General features: G+C 35.5%; 3 protein-coding genes across 47 annotated transcripts in view; 2 read left to right on the top strand and 1 right to left on the bottom strand.

Moving 5' to 3' along the window:
- The window catches only part of LOC100122475 (microtubule-associated protein futsch), a 72,167-nt gene extending 64,008 nt beyond the window's left edge, over positions 1-8,159 (top strand). For 36 of the 43 annotated variants that reach the window (XM_031924969.2, XM_031924962.2, XM_031924960.2 and 33 more), the window contains 5 exons: positions 702-770; positions 1,678-2,517; positions 3,501-3,735; positions 5,939-6,020; positions 6,639-8,159. In XM_031924969.2, the coding sequence (XP_031780829.1) occupies positions 702-770; positions 1,678-2,517; positions 3,501-3,735; positions 5,939-5,945 (1,151 nt within the window). In that variant the 3' untranslated portion in view covers positions 5,946-6,020; positions 6,639-8,159. Of the gene's footprint in view, positions 1-701; positions 771-1,677; positions 2,545-3,500; positions 3,736-5,938; positions 6,021-6,101; positions 6,205-6,638 lie in introns of all 43 variants that reach the window. The other 7 variants (XM_031924983.2, XM_031924958.2, XM_031924968.2 and 4 more) reach the window with 6 other exon arrangements.
- Positions 8,160-12,420: 4,261 nt separating this feature from the next.
- Positions 12,421-14,872, bottom strand: LOC100117365 (eukaryotic translation initiation factor 1A, X-chromosomal). Of its 2 annotated transcripts, XM_001606943.6 has the most exons (5): positions 14,323-14,872; positions 13,983-14,066; positions 13,589-13,825; positions 13,406-13,506; positions 12,421-13,322 (listed from the first exon to the last, which is right to left on the bottom strand). In XM_001606943.6, exons 1-5 carry the CDS (start codon positions 14,336-14,338, stop codon positions 13,317-13,319), a joined length of 444 nt encoding a protein of 147 aa, XP_001606993.1. In that variant the 5' UTR covers positions 14,339-14,872; the 3' UTR covers positions 12,421-13,316. The 2 variants fall into 2 exon arrangements, with proteins under 2 accessions (XP_001606993.1, XP_008204358.1); XM_008206136.4 differs by lacking the exon at positions 12,421-13,322 and having other exon boundaries at positions 13,400-13,506; positions 14,323-14,601.
- Positions 14,873-14,884: 12 nt separating this feature from the next.
- On the top strand, positions 14,885-19,297 carry LOC100122463 (cytosolic carboxypeptidase-like protein 5). 2 transcript variants are annotated; one of them, XM_016982669.3, is made up of 11 exons: positions 14,896-15,294; positions 15,376-15,502; positions 15,577-15,866; positions 15,962-16,300; positions 16,380-16,651; positions 16,732-16,864; positions 16,936-17,029; positions 17,111-17,420; positions 17,501-17,708; positions 17,782-17,943; positions 18,916-19,297. In XM_016982669.3, exons 2-11 carry the CDS (start codon positions 15,400-15,402, stop codon positions 18,937-18,939), a joined length of 1,935 nt encoding a protein of 644 aa, XP_016838158.1. In that variant the 5' UTR covers positions 14,896-15,294; positions 15,376-15,399; the 3' UTR covers positions 18,940-19,297. The 2 variants fall into 2 exon arrangements, with proteins under 2 accessions (XP_031780428.1, XP_016838158.1); XM_031924568.2 differs by having other exon boundaries at positions 14,885-15,294; positions 17,782-19,297.
- The last annotated feature ends 306 nt before the right edge of the window (positions 19,298-19,603 follow it).

Genomic DNA, 19,603 nt, shown 5'->3' with positions numbered 1-19,603 from the left:
CAACCATCCCATATTTGTAAATCATTTTTTTAACAATGCCTAATAACTTCTTTAATCTTGATCATCGCCCTTTAATTAGGATTAACGCGTTATAGACATGTTATCAATGTGTCCAAGATTAAAGACAGAACTATATATCTGTAATAATTGTTATACAATCTCCAGCAACAAACAAAAATCCATATTTCATATGTCAAAATGTCTTTTCGTTGATTTCATGTGCGACACAATATCTCTGTGACCATTTTTGTGTCTATAATTTTTGATAGCTTTTTTACCTGAGTTTGATGCATGATTCCAGGTTTTTGCGCTGTTTAGCACACCTTTATCGACGAGACTTGGAAAATGAATTATATGAGAAAAGACACACGCCTCTATCACAATTTTTGATTTTTACCCTTTTGTTTACATATTATTATTGCTTTCCCCATCTATTATTATTATTATTATTTAGCAGAGCATAAAACAATTTCTCTCTCACGAGTAATACGCAAAAGCAAACGAAAAAAGCCCAATAATCTACCGTAAGTGATAAATCTCATTGAAATTAACAGGAAGCCACAGTTCTAGTGACGCATGCTCCGAGGTATGCCATGCAGGGAAAAACATCATTCATCCTAATCTCTGTTAAATCACTGCTTTTAATGTTGCACCTGCCAATGCAAGTGAAAGACTCACACTCTGTTAATTGTGCATTTCAGATATAACGGAGGAAGCAGCCAAGAGGGCGCAACTTCTAGCCGACAACGCTCTGTCACTCAAACAGACAGGTAACCCATTTACTGCAATCTCTAGCTCATATCATCAATCATGATGGAAAACACCACACTTATTTAGGTCGAAGGATCAGTATGTTTATTGACATCATATAATGAATTTATATACTTTGGTGCCCTCGGTTATATTTAGCTTTATCTTCTATAGTTAGCACATGCTGACGCTTCCTACACTAACTCATCGTATTGCATGTCTTTTATTAAAAAGGTACTTGTATAATCTTAATTTTTTCATCTATACTATATATATATATATATATATATATATATATATATATATATATATATAGCGTACACACGTATTGCGGTTGTAAATTTACATCTTATTATTATTCTTACATTCTTATATTATTACTACTTTATCATGACATTACATCGTAGATGATCAGAAGCTGTACTTGTACAGATTTGATTAGAAATATATCTTGTGTGGCATTATACCTATATACATAGCTTAAATTTACAAGTATTTACTAATTACGTATACACTATCATTCTTTGGACGATAATGTCGTATACACGTACAGACTAGTTTTACGATGTACCTTTTAGTAAAATACAGGCAAATATTTTAGACACTCTCTCATTTTAAGTGTTTCAACTAACTATTTTCTCCTAACGCTATGTTGATACGTACTAATCACGCAGAGAGAAAGAACTTCGACTTATCATGAGTATAATCTAGCTAGATCCGTGTGTTTTTAACAATCCTCATAAATTTCGAGAGATACTCCGCTGCGCACTTTATAGACATAGGATCGTCGAGATCGTCCGCAATATAGTCAGCCCTATAGACCTCTGCAGCCGTCGCGGGCTAGATTTTAACAATTTTAGTGTGTATCAATGTGCTTTATGTCCTTGCTCTCCTGTTCTTGTCCGTGTCCTCTTTTGGATGGGTCAGGGCATGATTCGGCTGAGATTGATGGGACTGTAGAGAGGCATGCTTCTTCTACTCCAACAAAGCAACCCGTTCCTGCTCCTCGACACTCCGCCGTGGTCAAGACCACGTCGTCAGAGCATAACGACCTGAAACTTGATCTCAAGAACAGCTCGCCCAAAAGCTCGATCAAGAAAAAGTCCAAGATACCCGAGCCAGTCAAGCCGACACGTCCACTCACCAGCAAGAAAGACATCGCCGAGAACGACAAGCCAGCGGCCAAGAGGAAGAGCCTCGGCAACGACGACAGCAACAAGCTCGCAAACGAGCCGGAAAGCAACAAGGTGGCCGAGATCGACGCGATCCTCCGCGAGAACGTCGTCAGCTACGCCCAGGACTCGTTCTACCCCAAGGACGATGAGGAGGAGGTGGCTCGCTTCACGAAGAAGACCGTCACCACGATAAAGACGACGGAGAGCAATTACGACCTGGACCACCCGGAAACCGACAAGGAAGCCACGAGCTCCAGCCAGACGATAGTCGAGACCGTGACGACGAAGAAGTTCTCCGACGGGAACAAGCAGGAATCCTGGCGAACGATGAGCAGCTCGGGTGAGGCCAGCGTACCCGCCGAGCTCTGGGAGAGCGGCGGACAGTTCTCGGTGATGGACGTGTCGCCGGTCTCGTGCAACAACGACGACCCGAAGAACGGCTCGAGGCAAGGGACCATCAGTGACACCGACAGCGACGGCTGCTCCCCCCAGCGGCGAAGATCGAGCCGCAGGCGGACCCTCGGCAGCTCCAGCGGCTCAGATGTCGCGCTGCACGAGGGCGCCGAGCTCTCGCCCATGGAGGACGACCAAGGTACCTCACTCACAGCTAACCTTCTAAGTAAGCAATGTACATATCCCGCTGAGATCAACCAGTCTGTAGGTGTACTATATACTATATGTTATATCGCGTACGTGTATCTCTATATGTCTTTCTCTCGCCTTGTTGTGCTGTGCGCGCCTTGTGTTTGGTGATGGCCTAGTCCGGGGGGTTCCCCCGTCTTTCTACATCATTTACCTCTCGACCACACTCCCCTGCTACAGCTTTTGCATGAATTGTTGTGCCGTCTGGTCTGTGTGTTCTTTACAATGGAAAAACTTTTGATAGTAGTACGTATATGCGTAAAATCTATATTCTTAGTAGATTAGACGTGTGCTGAAACAGTAGAGACCTGCAGAAAAATAAAGCTTGTAAGAGAGTTGATAAATGAGAACGATGTACTACAACAGCTTATGTCTATATTTATATATTACTATCGAAGAGTCTATGGTTTTCTCAGCGTTGGTGATAATCACAGGTGTGTCGGGTGTGTCACACGGTCAAAGCTCACATGTATAAGCGGTGTAACTTGTCGGAGCCCAAGCGTCACGGTGAACTACTGTCTACCAAAACAACATAAAAACAAAACGATGGGGTGCTTCTGGTGCGGCTCGTATCATCATATGCATCATCTTCTCGTAAATCAAAACAAAAAAAAACTGCTTATCTCTCTCGAGTCTTTTTCGGATTGACTTATTTTTGCGTTACGCCTGTACACTTCATTTTTCATATACGATTATATCTGTCAATACGTGTAACGTCTGCTCTCTGCAATTCTCTCGGAGCAAAATAACCGGTGCAGCTACAGCTGAGTCTATACTTTTTTTAATTTTCAATATATCTCGAGCGATAATAATCTGTACATATAACAACGGTCAATCCGAAAGTTGCGCGCGAGCCTTCTCTCATCAAAAAGCAAAAAACCTCATGTCCTGAAAAGAAAACTCACGATGTTGTTGTCCACGTGATGGCTGCAGACGAGAAACGAGAAACTTACCTAAACGACGAGAGTTCAGGCCCGGTTAACGCTCAGGTTAACGGCCGAGTAGCCCTAGCGCCGAGCAAGGAGAGTAGACAGTGCAGCTGTACATTTAAGATGATTGCAACCGCCACGATTTTGGTGCTCCTGCTAGCTGTTATTTTTGCTATGGAGCCGGAAAGTTTTGACAGCGTCACCAGCACCCTTTCTAGTCGTTCTTTGAGGGATACTGGGTACGTCAGTTACATATCAATTACAAAATTTTATCATTTAATGATTACAACGAGCCGAAGGTAAGGACGAAAAATCGCCAGGAGACGCACAAGCTTTCTTTTTCTGATATTTTCTGTACATAAGTAATCTATAAACTATTAGTGCATGAAGTAGTATATGTATTATAATGAAAATCGCATGGTATATACTATCTGGTAATGTAGTTTTGCAAAAAAAAAAAAAAACAACCGACTTTGACCTTAACTCTGCACGCATGTCTTGATCTTGAAATAGTATATTGTGCACCTAGGGTGGAAAATTGGCCTTTTCTTGCAAGTGTGAGCACGAGTGGGAGTTGAGGGCGCCGTAGGCGCCCGAGACGGACACTAGTGCTCAAAACATTACCCGAGCCTGAAAAAGCCACTCCCCCCTTTTTGCACACCGTACTTTTTATGATAAGTGCACAAATAGGCCACTTATCATGCATATGAAAGGAATGGGAAATTCGAGGACTTTTCAAAGTAAAACAATATAGTATATTGGAAATTTTGAAAATACTTATATAGACAGACATCTATCGGATAGGCTGCAGAGTGAGGAAAAAACTACTCCCAAGGGACTAATTTTTTCCAGAAAAATTTACTCCCTTGGGAGGAAAAAGTCTTTTCCTCCCAAGGGAGTAGTTTTTTCCCGCTGCTAAGAAAAACTCGATTTTCCATTCATTTTACATGCATGGAAAGTGGCCTTTTTCGTGCACGTAGCATAAAAAAAAAGTAGTGATCTAGAGAAAAACGTCTGTATAGTCCTGTCTTTATACTGTATACTTATACTATCACGATATTTTCTAGTTCCCAAAATAATAATCTTCTAGCAATATATTATATTCACGACTATATTTATAAACAAATCTCAAGATAAAGCTAAAGTGTAGAGGGACCAACGACATTGTCGATTACATGGGTATGAGAGTTAGGATTGTTAGGCGAATTCATTATGCTATAGCAGAAGGATAAGTATGACATCAACGATATAATACAGTTTTTTTTACAAACATCAAAATCAAACGACACAAACTCATCACGAAATACATGAAGTATCTACAAGTAGCTAGAATATTCTGCATACGGTTCGTCTAGCAATACTAGCGCAGTAGTTATATACTTATTGATATATATATTTTTTAATGAAAAAGTAGCTAAATTTTTTTCTCTTTACTTATGAACGCTCATCTTTTTAATACGCAAATACGCATCAATACCGTAATGATTTTACACTTTATATGAATTACGCCAAAATTACTTCTTCATTATGTTTTACGAATTGGGTATGTTATAAATTACGGATTTTATTTAAAAAATTGATTGCTATATAAAACGCTTATTATGTTGATTATATTACGTTCAGCAGCTTTGTCAGCTCTATCTCTCACAAGCCCGTTGCGTGTAGCACTGGTATCTTATTATTTTTTGACTATAATTATACACATATACTTTCTTTTTGAAAAATTATTATTACAATATACGTATATGCCTAAAATGGCATCAAAAAATCACGAAAGCTACAAGCGATCCTTTGAGCAAAGCAAGTATTTCTCTCTTCTGGACTATAGAACAGAGATTCTGCTTTGTAAAATTATATACTTACCATCATAATACATTCTCATTTCATCATCTCAATATATATTAAGTATTCTATCTAATAACTTAATTTTTAAGAAAATTTATTACATACTGCCATGTGACTTTTTTTGTAATTTTTTATCGAAGGAGAGACTGTACTTAGTAAAGCTTTAACAAATTTTGAGTATATATACTTTTCTTGCAAATTGTTTTTTTATTATTTTTTAAATTAATTTCTGTCGTAAATTCGTAAAAACACTACGTACAAGCTGAGAACTGCGTAGTCTGCATATCGTATATACATAATTTGGCTGATTAAGTAAAAAGTACAGTGTATTGTCCGATGTTTAGAAAATTGTTCTATCACTTTTTTCATATGTGTCTAGTATCATAACAATTGAACTCTTGTCTACTGGGCATGACGCGTACAATCGAGCTATAGTACAAACTACATATGCAAAAATTGTAATAAGTGAATTCGTACATTTGTTCATGCCTATCTGTGAGAAATTATCGGCATAAATATTGGCAACAGAAAAAAGCTCTTACTGACGAGATGAACACGCGTTTTAACCCTCAATTTTCGCATGTTTCTCTCACACAGAAAATGACTTCATGCAACAAAACGAGCCTACCTTCATGGAAACGACGACTACGACTGAACTCAACCCCGAAACACACGAAAGGTAAAAATTGTGATCAGAATTTAAATTATCACGATCTCTGTATAACCTCGTCTGCACAATACAATTATTTATAATTATTAGTAACAACCGTGTATGAGTAATACGAGTGATTTGCACTCTGACTCTCGGAAATCGATAATTCAATGACAGTTGATCCCTGATAGAAAATTGAGCAGCGAAACTGGTGAGCAGATAGTGACTGGCCAGTGCTTGCACTTACACAACACAAAGTCAGTCAGTACCGCATACTTGTACATACTTTCATATATGAGTGTATGCATCTGTAGGGTTAGATTGACCCTCTTAACACATACCTTTTATTCCAATGCTAAAAATAGTAAGAAACGCACAATTGTGATTAGGTCTATTTTCAAGTCTGATTCCCCAGTCCTTGGCCAGTGACTGTGTCAAAAATCTGACGAAATAGGCACAGCGACTGGTGAGTCACTGCTGAACGCACTGGCCAGTTCAATCTGAACTGGACAGAGACTGCTAATAAACTACTGAACATTTCTACCAAGATTGAACCCAGTGATTTTATGCTTTTTGCGATCAAACCGATTTTTTGCTCAATTATAGCAACTTTTTTTAATCGATTATTTTCTGCTCCTCCGCCAGGATAACCACGAGAGTCACACGAACGATGACGACGTCAGTGCCTGGAGCGACTGAGGACAGCGAGGAGATGCGCGAGTCGATGCAGAAGATCGTCGACCAATTCATGACGGAGGAGCGAAAGGGACAGTGAACAATTCACTACTCCGATGAAATTCGATGAGTCGAAGATGCGAGGAACACTTTATACATAGACTATATAAATATATAAATATATATAAAGTATAGGCGTAAAATAAAAAATAAACGGACGCGAACTTTTTGAAACGAATATCGCGAGCCTCTTGTGTTCTCTATATTATACATAATGACGATGAGAAAAAAAGCACTTCCGCGCCGACCGCGCAGCTGAGCCACAGGTACGTCATCGTCAATAACGATGAGCGCTTCTGGCCTATATTAAACGGATCGTCGTCGCGTTTGTTATACTTTCGGAAAATCGAGGAAAGGAGATGAATAATATGATATAAACAATGAATCATGATGAATTATTATATATGAATATATAAATTAAGCAAAGACAACAATTACGATGAATTATATTACATTGCTTCTATCGTTCACTCCCCCTGTCCCCTCTGCTCTCTATCTCTATGTAGCCTTATTGTGTTCGCTCTCGTGCGCGTGATGAGCGACGGGAGATGTGACGATCGTATATAGCCGCATGCAGTTCGCGACTAGCTTTTTGCATAATATATAACGTTAGTCTCTCTCATTCCCCCTCCACTACGTCAGCCCGTCCATATGTGAACGTTTATTGTATGCATCTCTCATAATATATACGCGGCAAAGAGGACAGTTATTACACACGCGCGTGACATGCAGAGGCGAACTATTTAGGTAGCTATGATGGGAGAAAGAGTTGTGTAATGCATAGAGAATGTTATAAAGCGAAATCAAATTATATCGGCGTATTATATATAGACGATGTGAGAGAGGAAAGGAGGAGGTGACGCGTAGCGTAGTGTCAGCCAATTCGAATGAACTGTAACGATGTAATTGTATACTCGAACATCATTTACCCGATGATGGGCGATCGTTGTTAATTTGTAAGATTATAAGATTCTATGAGCTTCGGCTTTCGGTGGACAATTTTAAAGCTAAACAAAATCATGAGGCGAAGATTTATAATATAATTATACAATTATGCTTTCCCCCGCAATCCTTAATATCATATTGATTGATCTATTATATATTATTATCGTAAGATATGAAGAGAGTGTTAAACGATTATATATATGTATGCTGACTTGCCATTCCGCAAAGCACAAACGCATATAATGATGACGAAGAAGCACAATAAAAATCGAGAATTCTCCCTTTCTCTTTTAAAGCTGTATTGAAGAAAATGAAAGTTATTATTATTATTATACAATTAATCACATTATTATATTACTATGCGTGTCTGCGCGACAGGCGAGTTTCTGGTTTGAGGCAATGGCAAGGCATCGTGTTTTTAAAAACGACCGATGAAAAAAAAAGATTAAATGAAAATAATGAATAAACGACGAAATATAATAATTATGTAGATTGAACTTATTTAATGGAAAATAATTCCTAACAATCTTTTTCAATTGTGTATATTTATAATTATTTTTAGCCATAAATTATATATAAATATAAATGTAGGGATCATATGCGCATTGTAATGAATTTACGCAATCTCAATCGCATGGTGAATATTTTTATTATTTATAGAGGAGACGACGGAGGATGATGATGATAATGATGACACGAGATGACTGTTTTGTAACCGTTATAAACTTTTATTCTCTCGATGCTGAAAACAAAATTGGATATATTTGACGTTGGATATATATATTTAGGAAAATTTTGACGACCTATCAAAGGATTTAAGGATAAATAAATTTCTTTATATATTATAAGAGATGGGAGACGTTAGCTTTTAATGTGTAACGACGTCAAGACATTTGACTAAAAAAAAAATCGATCTAACGAGATATATATGAAGAAAAGGTCACACACCCGTACGGAATATAAAAGAAAAATTACCTTTAGAAATCTCCTAGCGTATAAAGATATTCTATTAATATACAAAATATTATTATATTAAAATGGATTATGTCTACACATCCAAGATTTATAAATTATAATGTATAATGTCCACTGTGCTGCATTCAATAGACTTTGCCTAGAGCCCACCCGACCTAAGGACCAAAGGCACAATCACTTGCATCTAATAAAGTCTTGAAAATGCTTCTACTAATACGTATATTTCAATACTTCACACGTACATACTCATGCAATGCTCAACGACACCATCGTTATATGTATATTTAACATTCTGATCGCATTTATTTCGATAATTTCATACACATATACACTTATACTTTTCATCCCGTGAATTATTATACCAAATAAAGAGTTGTTTATTCAGCGACGTAGAGTAAATTTTACTTATATATATATATATATATATATATATATAAAATTCAATTTATTTCATATTTCATTTAATTTAATCTATACTTACAGTGGAATAAATCATTATAAAATGTACTTGATCATTTTGTGTATCTCTATTGTAGTAGTATAATACAGTGCCAATGTAGTGATATGAAATATCTAGTACATCTATATAACAAGCGAATTTCGGTTTTCATAATAATCAAGCATTAATTCATTGTGATAATTTGTTTATTGACATATAATAGACACAGCATCAGCTGACGCTATTTGAAAAGGTAGGTTTACTATACATATAGCACATTATAATTTGTCTACTCTCTAAAATTCAATTATGGATCGCGATATACCCATTTATTGTAAATAACTTATTAAAAAAGACGGGTGTAACTAAAACGTAAAATCTCGAGCATTAATTGATAATTATATATATATATATATATATATATATATATATATATATATATATATATGTGTGTGTGTGTGTGTGTGTTTGTGTGTGTGTGTGATTAATAAGTAGATACAAATCCAACATGATATTGTTGTATTAACAGATATCTATTGACAAGACAAAAGCGCACAAAGTTTTCAAGAAAAGGTAATATTTTGATAGCTTATACAGCAGCGAAATACCTGCGATAGAGAAAGGCAACGGCGGTGATATATTGCCGACGATCATTCCCTGGTAACAAATGGTCGATAAGTTCTGGCCCGTTCCCTAGAGACTCGGTAGAAATGAAACCCAGAATCCGTCGAGTAATATGCGTAGTTTCTACACGCTGAAACCCGGGTAGCAGAAATTCTCTTAATTTTTTGCGCATGCGCGTACGGTTCAGGCCAGGCACAGTCATACTAGAAGTATATGACGCGTATTGCAGAGGCTGTCTGCTATGTTATACAGCAGAATAGCATAGCAGACAGAACTACAGTGTGTGTGGCCGCAGAAGTCGCAAAGGACGTCCCTTAAAAGTAGAGTAAATTCAACAAGGATATACCCCAGAAGGAGGTTCAGCGTGACGTCGAGAAACCGAAGGCTAGTCCTTCGTCATCCTCGGATGACAAGTTTACCTGAAAGTTCTGCGGCTCAATGAGCATACACGACATTACGTACGTGATACACATGGGCTACCACGACCGCACAAATCCCTTTAGATGCAACAAGTGCGGCCTCATCTGCCCTGATTTACGCAGCACTGAACTTACATTTTCGTTCTCGGCACTGACGTTTTCTCAAAGTTGGAATGGATAAGTATTGGGTTACGAATTTCGGTGAACCAACGAATGGCTGCTGATCACTTTCTCTCCGTATATTAAGACACAATTTATTACATTTTAAACGCAGTCACGATATTATTTAAATATATTATATAAATGTGTAGGAAATTGAAGCTAATATGGCCATGATATGCCAAATTGTATGCCCAGTAGCCAGATTATGTGGCATATCGTGGCCATCATATGTCCCTGTTAAGAGGCGACGGTAAGTGGGCATATAATGTGCCATAAAATTATGGCGAACGGTTTATACATGGCAACCTAACCTTGCACATATTTATGCTGCATATGTACAAACATGACCACACTCAACACTCACACTGAAATGTACACTTTTTATGTGGGTTTAAATATTAGAAACATTAAGTAGAATTTGTGTGTTCAAGATTTTATCAATGATGAAGTGTAAAAGTATGCATTATTATAGTGCCTTATATGCAGTGTATTCGTGCAAGATGTTTAATTTGTAGTGTAGATGCTTATTTTATTATGTAGGAATAGGCTAGCGTAACAATTTTTGCTTGTCTGTCTTTGCTAGCTGACCCACACCGAACTCCATGTTCGATGTGGGTTCCTAATATTCACACTTACAAAAAAACCTGCATGCCAGAATAGTATACATATATGTTAGTGTGAGTTTTAAGTGTGATTATATGTAAATTTGTATGTATGAATATTCAAGGTTAGCTCTTAACACATTGCCTTGTATTTTCAAAATTTATTGTAAAATCCTTTTTTAAACGTAAATGATTTTAGAATTTACTGCGTGGAAAGAAATTTGATTATTAAGTTTATGGATTTTAGGTTATAAACCCATTGGTGGAGTCAAGTACTCAACATAATGTGGGCATATTATGTTGACATATTATGCTAAGAAAAATATGGCCAGTAGTTATTCACCGGCCATATCTTATGGCGTATTTTCTACGAGGATATGATATAATTTAAAAAATTCAACTTTACTTTTTTGAGGAGCTCACCTAAGTGCCCTCGGGTGCGTGACCTTTTCTTCGTATATATCTCGTTAAATCGCCTTTTTTAGTTAAATGTCTTGACGTCATTACACATTAAAAGCTAACGTCTCCAATCTCTTATTTATAATATATAAAGTCGAAATTTGTTTATCCTTAAATCCTTCGATAGGTCTTAAAAATGTTCCTAAATATATCCAAATTTGTTTTCAGCATCGAGAGAATAAAAGTTTATAACGCTTACAAAACAGTAATCTCGTGTCATCGTCATCATCATCCTCCGTCGTCTCCTCTATAAATAATAAAAATATTCACCATGCCATTGAGATTGCGTAAATTCATTACAATGCGCATATGATCCCTACATTTATATTTATATATAATTTATGGCTAAAAATAATTATAAATATACACAATTGAAAAAGATTGTTAGGAATTATTTTCCATTAAATGTACATAATTATTATATTTCGTCGTTTGTTCATTATTTTTATTTAATCTTTTTTTTCATCGGACGTTTTTAAAAACACGATGCCTTGCCATCATCTCAAACCAGAAACTCGCCTGTCGCGTAGACACGCATAGTCCGGATGCTGCTTCGAAAACAGTAATTATGTATAGGTTTGCATGATACCTAAACAATGTATTAATTGAGCCCAAAGCATTCCGCATGCTGCCCGGATGTTTACCCCATTACATGCCTGATCAGGTACGAACGTTCGTTCGGCCCCAATATGCTCCGTAAGTCTGTTACTATATCAGTCGGTTGTGGGAGAAGAAAATACAGGTATAGCCACCTAGCGGAAAATGCTTGAATTATGAACAGAATAAAGCGCGGGCTTTATGCAAAATTCAAATTATTTTGGAATCAATAGTTAAAAAGTGCATACTGCTATTATTATTTGAACAATGTACTGCATTCAAATTAATTGTAAATATACAAAAAGTATGTGGTCTACCTCACGCAAAAAGACAATCTTGGCTCGGGCGACTTTCAGATTTATCAGTAATCGTCTTCTTTTCGCCCTTAATTGTACACTATATAAGTACTATTCTACTATGCATCGTATGCAGCAAAATTCGGGTTCTATACAAAAATCAAGCTTAATTAATTGTGATAATTGATTTATTTATTGACGTACAATTGATACAGCAGCGCTATGGTAAAGGTAACTATTGCACATCTGAATTACGAAGTTTATTATTCTCTATGAAATTAATGGATTCAGATATCTTTTCTTAATTCTTAATATTTTAAAATTTGCATGGATTGGACACTATTGTTGGCAGCTTATATATTTATTACAATAGGATAGAGTCGAAAACGAGAAACAGCATAATCAAAGTTGCCATTGCGTCCTTACGTTGATATTTTATATATAAATATATCTCACAATGACAAACGATCAAGGCCGAGATAATAAGATATTTATTCTCGTATCAACAATTAGTTTTTACGTTCAATAATTTATTAATTTGAATATAAGGAATCATAAAATGATACTCAGAGCATTGTTAGTCAATTGATTTATTCATTTCAGTTGGTATGAAATGATACACCATACAATAATTTTTGTAAAATAAACAGTTCGAGGTGAATGAGTAGCTTGGAAACTCTTAAAAAACGCTGATATGAAAACGCCCGTTTTCACGTTATAATACAAATCTTTTTTTTTATCTACAAAATCAAACCTATTTAATCATGTCTTGATAGAACCATGGATGACCTGCACCACGTAGTGGAGGTATTGGAAATAACATCGAGTTTCAAATAATAAAATAAAAATCAGTACCTAATTTTTAACGGAAATATCTATGAAATGATACATTTTTCATCGACAAGAACGTAACTTGGATCGAACAAAAACTTGAAGATTTATTATAGTTACAAGACACCGACCGTTCGAGAATTAGCTGTAGAAAAACAGCAAATGCTAAAGCATCCTCACCGAGTAGTCGATTATATTCCTGATATTTTATTCTATTCACTGCTTAATTTGTTAGATCATCAGATCTGAAAATGAAATAATAAAAACCGTTAAAATCATAATAATGAAACCAAAATTAAATGAAAATATAAAAAATGATAATTCATACATTGTCCACATCGTCTTCATCATCGTCACTAATTTCATCACCGAATTCAATATCTTCATCGAAACCATCTTCTACAAACGTGACAGTGTCGTTGATGCGGACTGAAACAAAAACATTGCATTAAGTACATATTCATAAAGCAGTGGTAAATTCGTTTCAACAAAATTTTCTCATTAAATTTACCTGTTTCTGGGAACTCTCCGTAAGTTTTCAAGTTTCTGGCTTCATCGGCAGTATACTTTAAGATTACGTCTGCTTTGGCATCTTGGTAATCACGTAAACCAATAAGAATAATATCACCTTGATTGATCCATACTTTTTTACGCAGCTTCCCTCTGATGTGACACAATCGCTTGACACCATCGAAGCACATTGCTTCTAACCGGCCATTGCCAAGCATTTTTGTGACTTGTGCATATTCTGTAAAAAAAAGGAAAGTTTGTGAAAACATTGATAACCCATTCATCTCAAATGACTCAAACAAACTTTAATCAAAAAATAAACAAACAAATGCACTCGTTCGTTTACGATAAACTACGTTTCACACAAAAGAAAAGTTGTTTGTTGTATATCTCACCTTGGCCATCCTCTTTGAAGACCAACTCTCTCTTTTCCGTCTCATTCTCGTTCTTTCCTCTCCTCCTGTTTTTACCTCCCTTTCCTGCGAACGAAAATACGTCAAGGTTAGCGCAAAGCTCGTATAAATGTTAAAAGAAAAATGTCTGCAGATCGTACAGCTTGATGCTTCGGAGTATATGCGTGTGCAGGGTGACTAAGAGCGAATAATTGACAATATAGGTTATCTCGGGTTCACTGCAGCATTATTGCGATTTTACGCTTCAAAAAGCTCGGAATCTCCGTGTACACACCAAAATAATACGGACAGCATTCGTAGTTTTGCGAATAAATGCACTTACCCTTATTCTTCGGCATGATTAGAGGTTTACTGGAGAAAACTACAAAAATCCACAAACAGTTGTCTCACCAACTCCTTGAGCTCAATCTGGCTGCTGGCACGCGAAAGGGAAGAGGAAATACTACGCGAAACGAACGCGCGACGCCACACGACTGGCAACGAAATAAAATTTACATGCTCGTATAGGAAAATTTCACTTGGACTTGAGCGCTAGAATTTTTATTCTTATTTTTTTCTAATTAACGAAGCGCGAAAAGCATAAAATTGTCATTTTTGTTCAACAATAAAACTGTGATCGCTCTCTTGACTAGACGTTAGCGCGACTATCATGCTGTTGTATCGATCATTTTGTTATTGCGCGGGCAGTTCAAATTATTCAATTAATAAATCGAAAAAGCGTCATTGAATCGATGATTTTTACTCTCAAAATTTCAGCTGAGGTACTTTGAGTCATCCACAGCGAAGATTAATTATTCGCACTTGATTTTTGTAGGAAATTCGCTCGCGCGAGTGATCCATATAATCATATAATACAGACGCAACGGCGCGACAGTCGCTTGGCTAGTTTAGTAAGTAGAGGCGTTGACATTTTAGCACAATTTTGTGTTTTGTCGCACATAGGGTAGTAGCAGACGAAATGCAAACTAAATAAAAAGCCCCGTGTTTGGTGTGTGGTGTCGTGCAGCTCGGAAAATGGACTCGTCCGCGTTAATAACGCAATTTCGAGGCTCGGGATAAACAGATTCGGCCGAAAAAGTGATTTTTAACTTTCAAAAGAGTATTCACATTGGTCGTCACGAAAATGAATTGCTTGTTTACACCCAAAAGTTTGAAACGGACTATGAGTGAACCACGGAAAAATGTTATTAGTTCAGCATTTTTTAACGACATTTTGATTGAAAGTTTACAATAATATGCTCGTTAGATGTAAATTGAAGGTGTAATTTGCATTTTATCCATGTTCGATATCTAAGTAGGTCATTTATATAATCATGTTGATCAGTCTGTTGCATAGGAGTGTTGTGAGTCCTTTAATGAGGTTAATATTTTGCAGGTAGTAATTCTACAAATTGCAAGTATGGAGGAGAATATAGAATGTGGCGGTTTCACATTTTTTAATAATTTCGACTCAGCGAATCTTGCTAAGGTTGAGGCCGTTGAAATCAATAAGACTGACAATGGTAAGATTCCTAGCTGGAAACTCAGTTCTATACTTATTTCCAAGACATTGTTATACAAATGTTTGCTATTGCAGGAAAAGGTGAAAACAATAAAACCTACAAAAGTTCTTCATCAATTGAACTTCCAATCTATGAATTCAACATTTGGACAAAGCACGATTGCCATGGAACAGAATACCAAAACAATAACAAAACTTGGTTTCATTTTGGTATTAAAGCAGCTGCACAAGGTGTTTACGTTAAACTCAATTTAGTTAATCTCAACAAACAAGTGAAAATGTTCAGCCAAGGAATGTGTCCCGTGTTTAAAGTAATTCCAGGACACCCACAATGGGAAAGAATAAGGGAGAAACCTACATTTACAGTAAGGATAAAATTCTGTTGAATTTTTTTATTTTTTTTTTTTGTTGACATTTTAATTAGAATCACAAAGATAATTAAAGTATAATTGTATTTCAGGCAGATGACAAAAACAATGAATTCATTTTGTCGTTTAATTATCGCACATCAGAAAATCCCAATGCTATTACTTATTTTGCATTTACGTATCCATTTTCTTACACAGACTTGCAGAATCACTTGAAAAAGATAGATGCAAAAATGACAAAGCAAAATGTTAATCTTGCTGATGACATTTATTATCATAGAGAAAATGCTATAAATTCATTAGAAGGTCGAAGACTTGATATCCTGACAATAAGTTCATACTACAACATACTGACAGAAAGAGAGGCCAAACTAAAAGACTTATTTCCAGATGAAAACGAAGAAAGGCCATTCAAGTTCCAAGATAAAAAGGTAAGTTGTAGCACCAATCATGCAACAAAATTTGCTCTTCATTACAAATAGTATTAACATGTCTTTTTTAATTTTGCAGATCATTTTTATAAGTGCCAGAGTACATCCTGGAGAAACACCTTCCAGTTTTGTTTTAAATGGATTTTTAAATTTATTGCTAAACAGGGAAGATCAGATAGCTATAGCTTTACGTCGACTTTATGTCTTCAAGCTGATACCAATGCTTAATCCAGATGGTGTAGCTCAAGGCTATTATAGAATGGATACAAGAGGAGTAAATCTCAATAGACTATATCTCAATCCATCAAAAACTGATCATCCAACAATATTTGCAGCAAAAACACTGCTTAGGTTCATAGAGAAAAACATTTTGATACAATTACAAAATTTCATATAAACATATTGTCATTATTTTCACATTTAATTTGCAGGTATTATCACAATTCGTATTCCTTGGCAGACGACCATGTTCCTGAAATAACCAATATACATAATATCAGTAACTTTGATACTACAAGCAGCATTGACACTATTTCCAATGAAACAAACAAATTGCTACAAAGGGTAACTTTTTTTTCAATTTTAAAAATTTATCTACTTGACAATTTTTTTAATTTCAAATTTATCATCATCAGGTAACTCTGATGTCTCTTGAAGAAAAGAATAAAGTTATAGAACAGGGAAGCCGCGTAAGAAATTGCTTAGTTCAGGCATCTGAAAAATCAATATGTAAGTTTTGACTCAGTAAACAGCGTACTGTAATTAAACTAACAAGAGCGCTTTCAATAATTGGTCGTTTGCTACTTACAGTGAAAAGTCAAGGATACATTGAGAACCAACCTAAATCTATAGAATCTGTAGAGAATGTTCCATGCAAAAGATTGTGTTCAGCCAGTAGTATAAAACAATCTCCACGAAGTTCGTCAGAAGATTCAGGAATATTTTTGTACATTGACTTCCATGGTCATGCATCGAAAAAGGGCATTTTTATGTATGGAAACCATTTTGATGATCCAGAAGACTCATCAGCTTGCATGCTGTTACCAAAATTGATGTCTATAAATAATCCTAATTTTCACTTCACGTCGTGTAATTTTGCCGAGAAAAATATGTACCTTGTGTAAGTAAAAACTAAAGTTTGCACCGTAATAAATCGATAAGACGTAAAAAAATACTCATTTCATGAATATTATGTTACAGTGACAAGCGAGATGGTATGTCACGTGAAGGTTCTGGTCGAGTAGCTGTGTATAAACTTACTGGTTTAGTTCACAGCTACACTCTAGAATGTAACTATAACACTGGGCGACTAGTTAACACAGTACCTGCAAGAGTTAAAGAAGGGTTACATAAAATTCGTGGTCAGTTGTTTGTACCACCCAAGTACAATCCAGCAATTTTCGAAGAGGTGAGTACAAATCGTCTGATATGTAAATTAACGTATGAACTAACGTACATTTATAAGGATTATTTTTCTGCAGGTTGGGGCTGCTCTTGGACCATCGATACTTGACATGACTGGTAACAATCCTAACAGCAGATTACCGAATAGTCAGTATCGTTCGCTGAAAGGTCTCAAATCGTATTTGAAATTAATATCCACTAATCACTATCAAACGTCGTTGAACAAACCTTTGCATAAGGTAAATCTTTCTGATACAGAAAATGATGTTATTGATGTTAATGATGTTGCAAATGCTGAAATAAGACAGTGCATCCTATGCTGACATTGAAAGTTACACAAAACAAGTGATCAAGCCAGTTATTGTGCCTTATGGCAACTATGTAGTATTTATAAAAGTAGTACCTAAGTATTAACTGAAGATTTTGAATTAGACAAATTAATTGAACGTTGTAGAGATTTATATAGAATCGTATTTATTTAATTTATTGAGTCAAATTTAAAATTTTATCTTTAACGTAGGTAAATGAAATTCGAGATATTATCAATAGTTTATCAAATTTATAATGAGTTGAACCTAATATAGCTATATTTAAATGCAAGCTTTTCTAGAAAAATTTAAAAAGTATAAGTTTTGAAGCATAATATGCAGAAACCAAAGGGGCTTCCTTACACTTGTTTAAACAAAATTACGCTTTATGACAATGTTTTGGTATTATAGTAAGCACATTATTATTTTTTACTTTTACGTTACTTCATTTGCTTCAGGTGGATTGGGACAGGAAAATTAAACGTATAATTAATAATTTTTAACGACATTTAACAATTGTATTTTCTTGTCTTTGTCTTCCTGATCTTTTGCAGCACTTTTTACATCAGTAGATTACAGCAGTGTAGTAAAGATAGATATCCTTGAGACAAAGAAATTCATACAAATATTAATTTCGATGATAAGAAATGACGGCGAGTTACTGTAGGCAAATATCTTCTTCTATTCTAAACCATCGGTAGGCGCTGACGAAGAAAACGCTGCTGGAGGAATATCTATTTCTATTGAAAACTGCTGATATAAGCGCACGATAAATTATCTTTTCTTCGCATTTATGTTGGCACCTAATTTTGACAATTTTCCTGATTTCTTAGCACACACATGTTATAAAACTCTATAAGGGTAACATTAACTTTTATTTTACGCTATTATTTCTATTTATAGATAGCTGGAAAGACTGTAGTATAGCAAAAAGGCATAATATGCTTACTGGATACCTTAAAAAAAATTATTACATTTCTCACGCTTTGTTTGCCGCAACAAAATGTGATTGACTGAAAAAAATATATTGACGTGTTCAGTGACTCAACAAACAAATTTATATATAAATAACTATAAATATGTATAGTGTAATGTTTCCACCCACATGTGCATATATATATATATATATATATATATATATTGATATGTATATATATGTGTGCGAAATTTGTATATGGATGAATCTGTTCCACACGTACGAGGCGGCAGTTTTGATATATACATATGTGTATATATGAATATGTGCATTAACATATAATTTATAATGTTTTGTAGAAAAAAAAAAGGAAGTGTTGAAAAATATAATACTTTTATACTCGTATTAATTTGTTTGATTTTTCGTCGTTATCCTAGGCTTCTTCTTTTAAAAAGTACTTAATTATATATAGCTATATAGTCGTCACCTTAGCAAACATCGTCACATCTTGATTGAGTATATACAAATTATATATTCTTTGCCAAGCACAATTTTTTCTTATAAAGTAAAAATTTGAATCGCTTATTATCAATTAATCAGCAAGAAGTCATTGAGGCATTAATAATTTGCAGAATAGCGGCGGCGATCAGTGTCGATATTCGCACGACGAGTCAA

Source organism: Nasonia vitripennis, chromosome 2 (genome assembly GCF_009193385.2).
Source record: "Nasonia vitripennis strain AsymCx chromosome 2, Nvit_psr_1.1, whole genome shotgun sequence".
In the NCBI taxonomy this organism is placed as follows: Eukaryota; Metazoa; Arthropoda; class Insecta; order Hymenoptera; family Pteromalidae; genus Nasonia; species Nasonia vitripennis.
The sequence above is the reverse complement of the archived record's forward strand: the minus strand, read 5'-3'. Positions and strand labels throughout refer to the sequence as shown.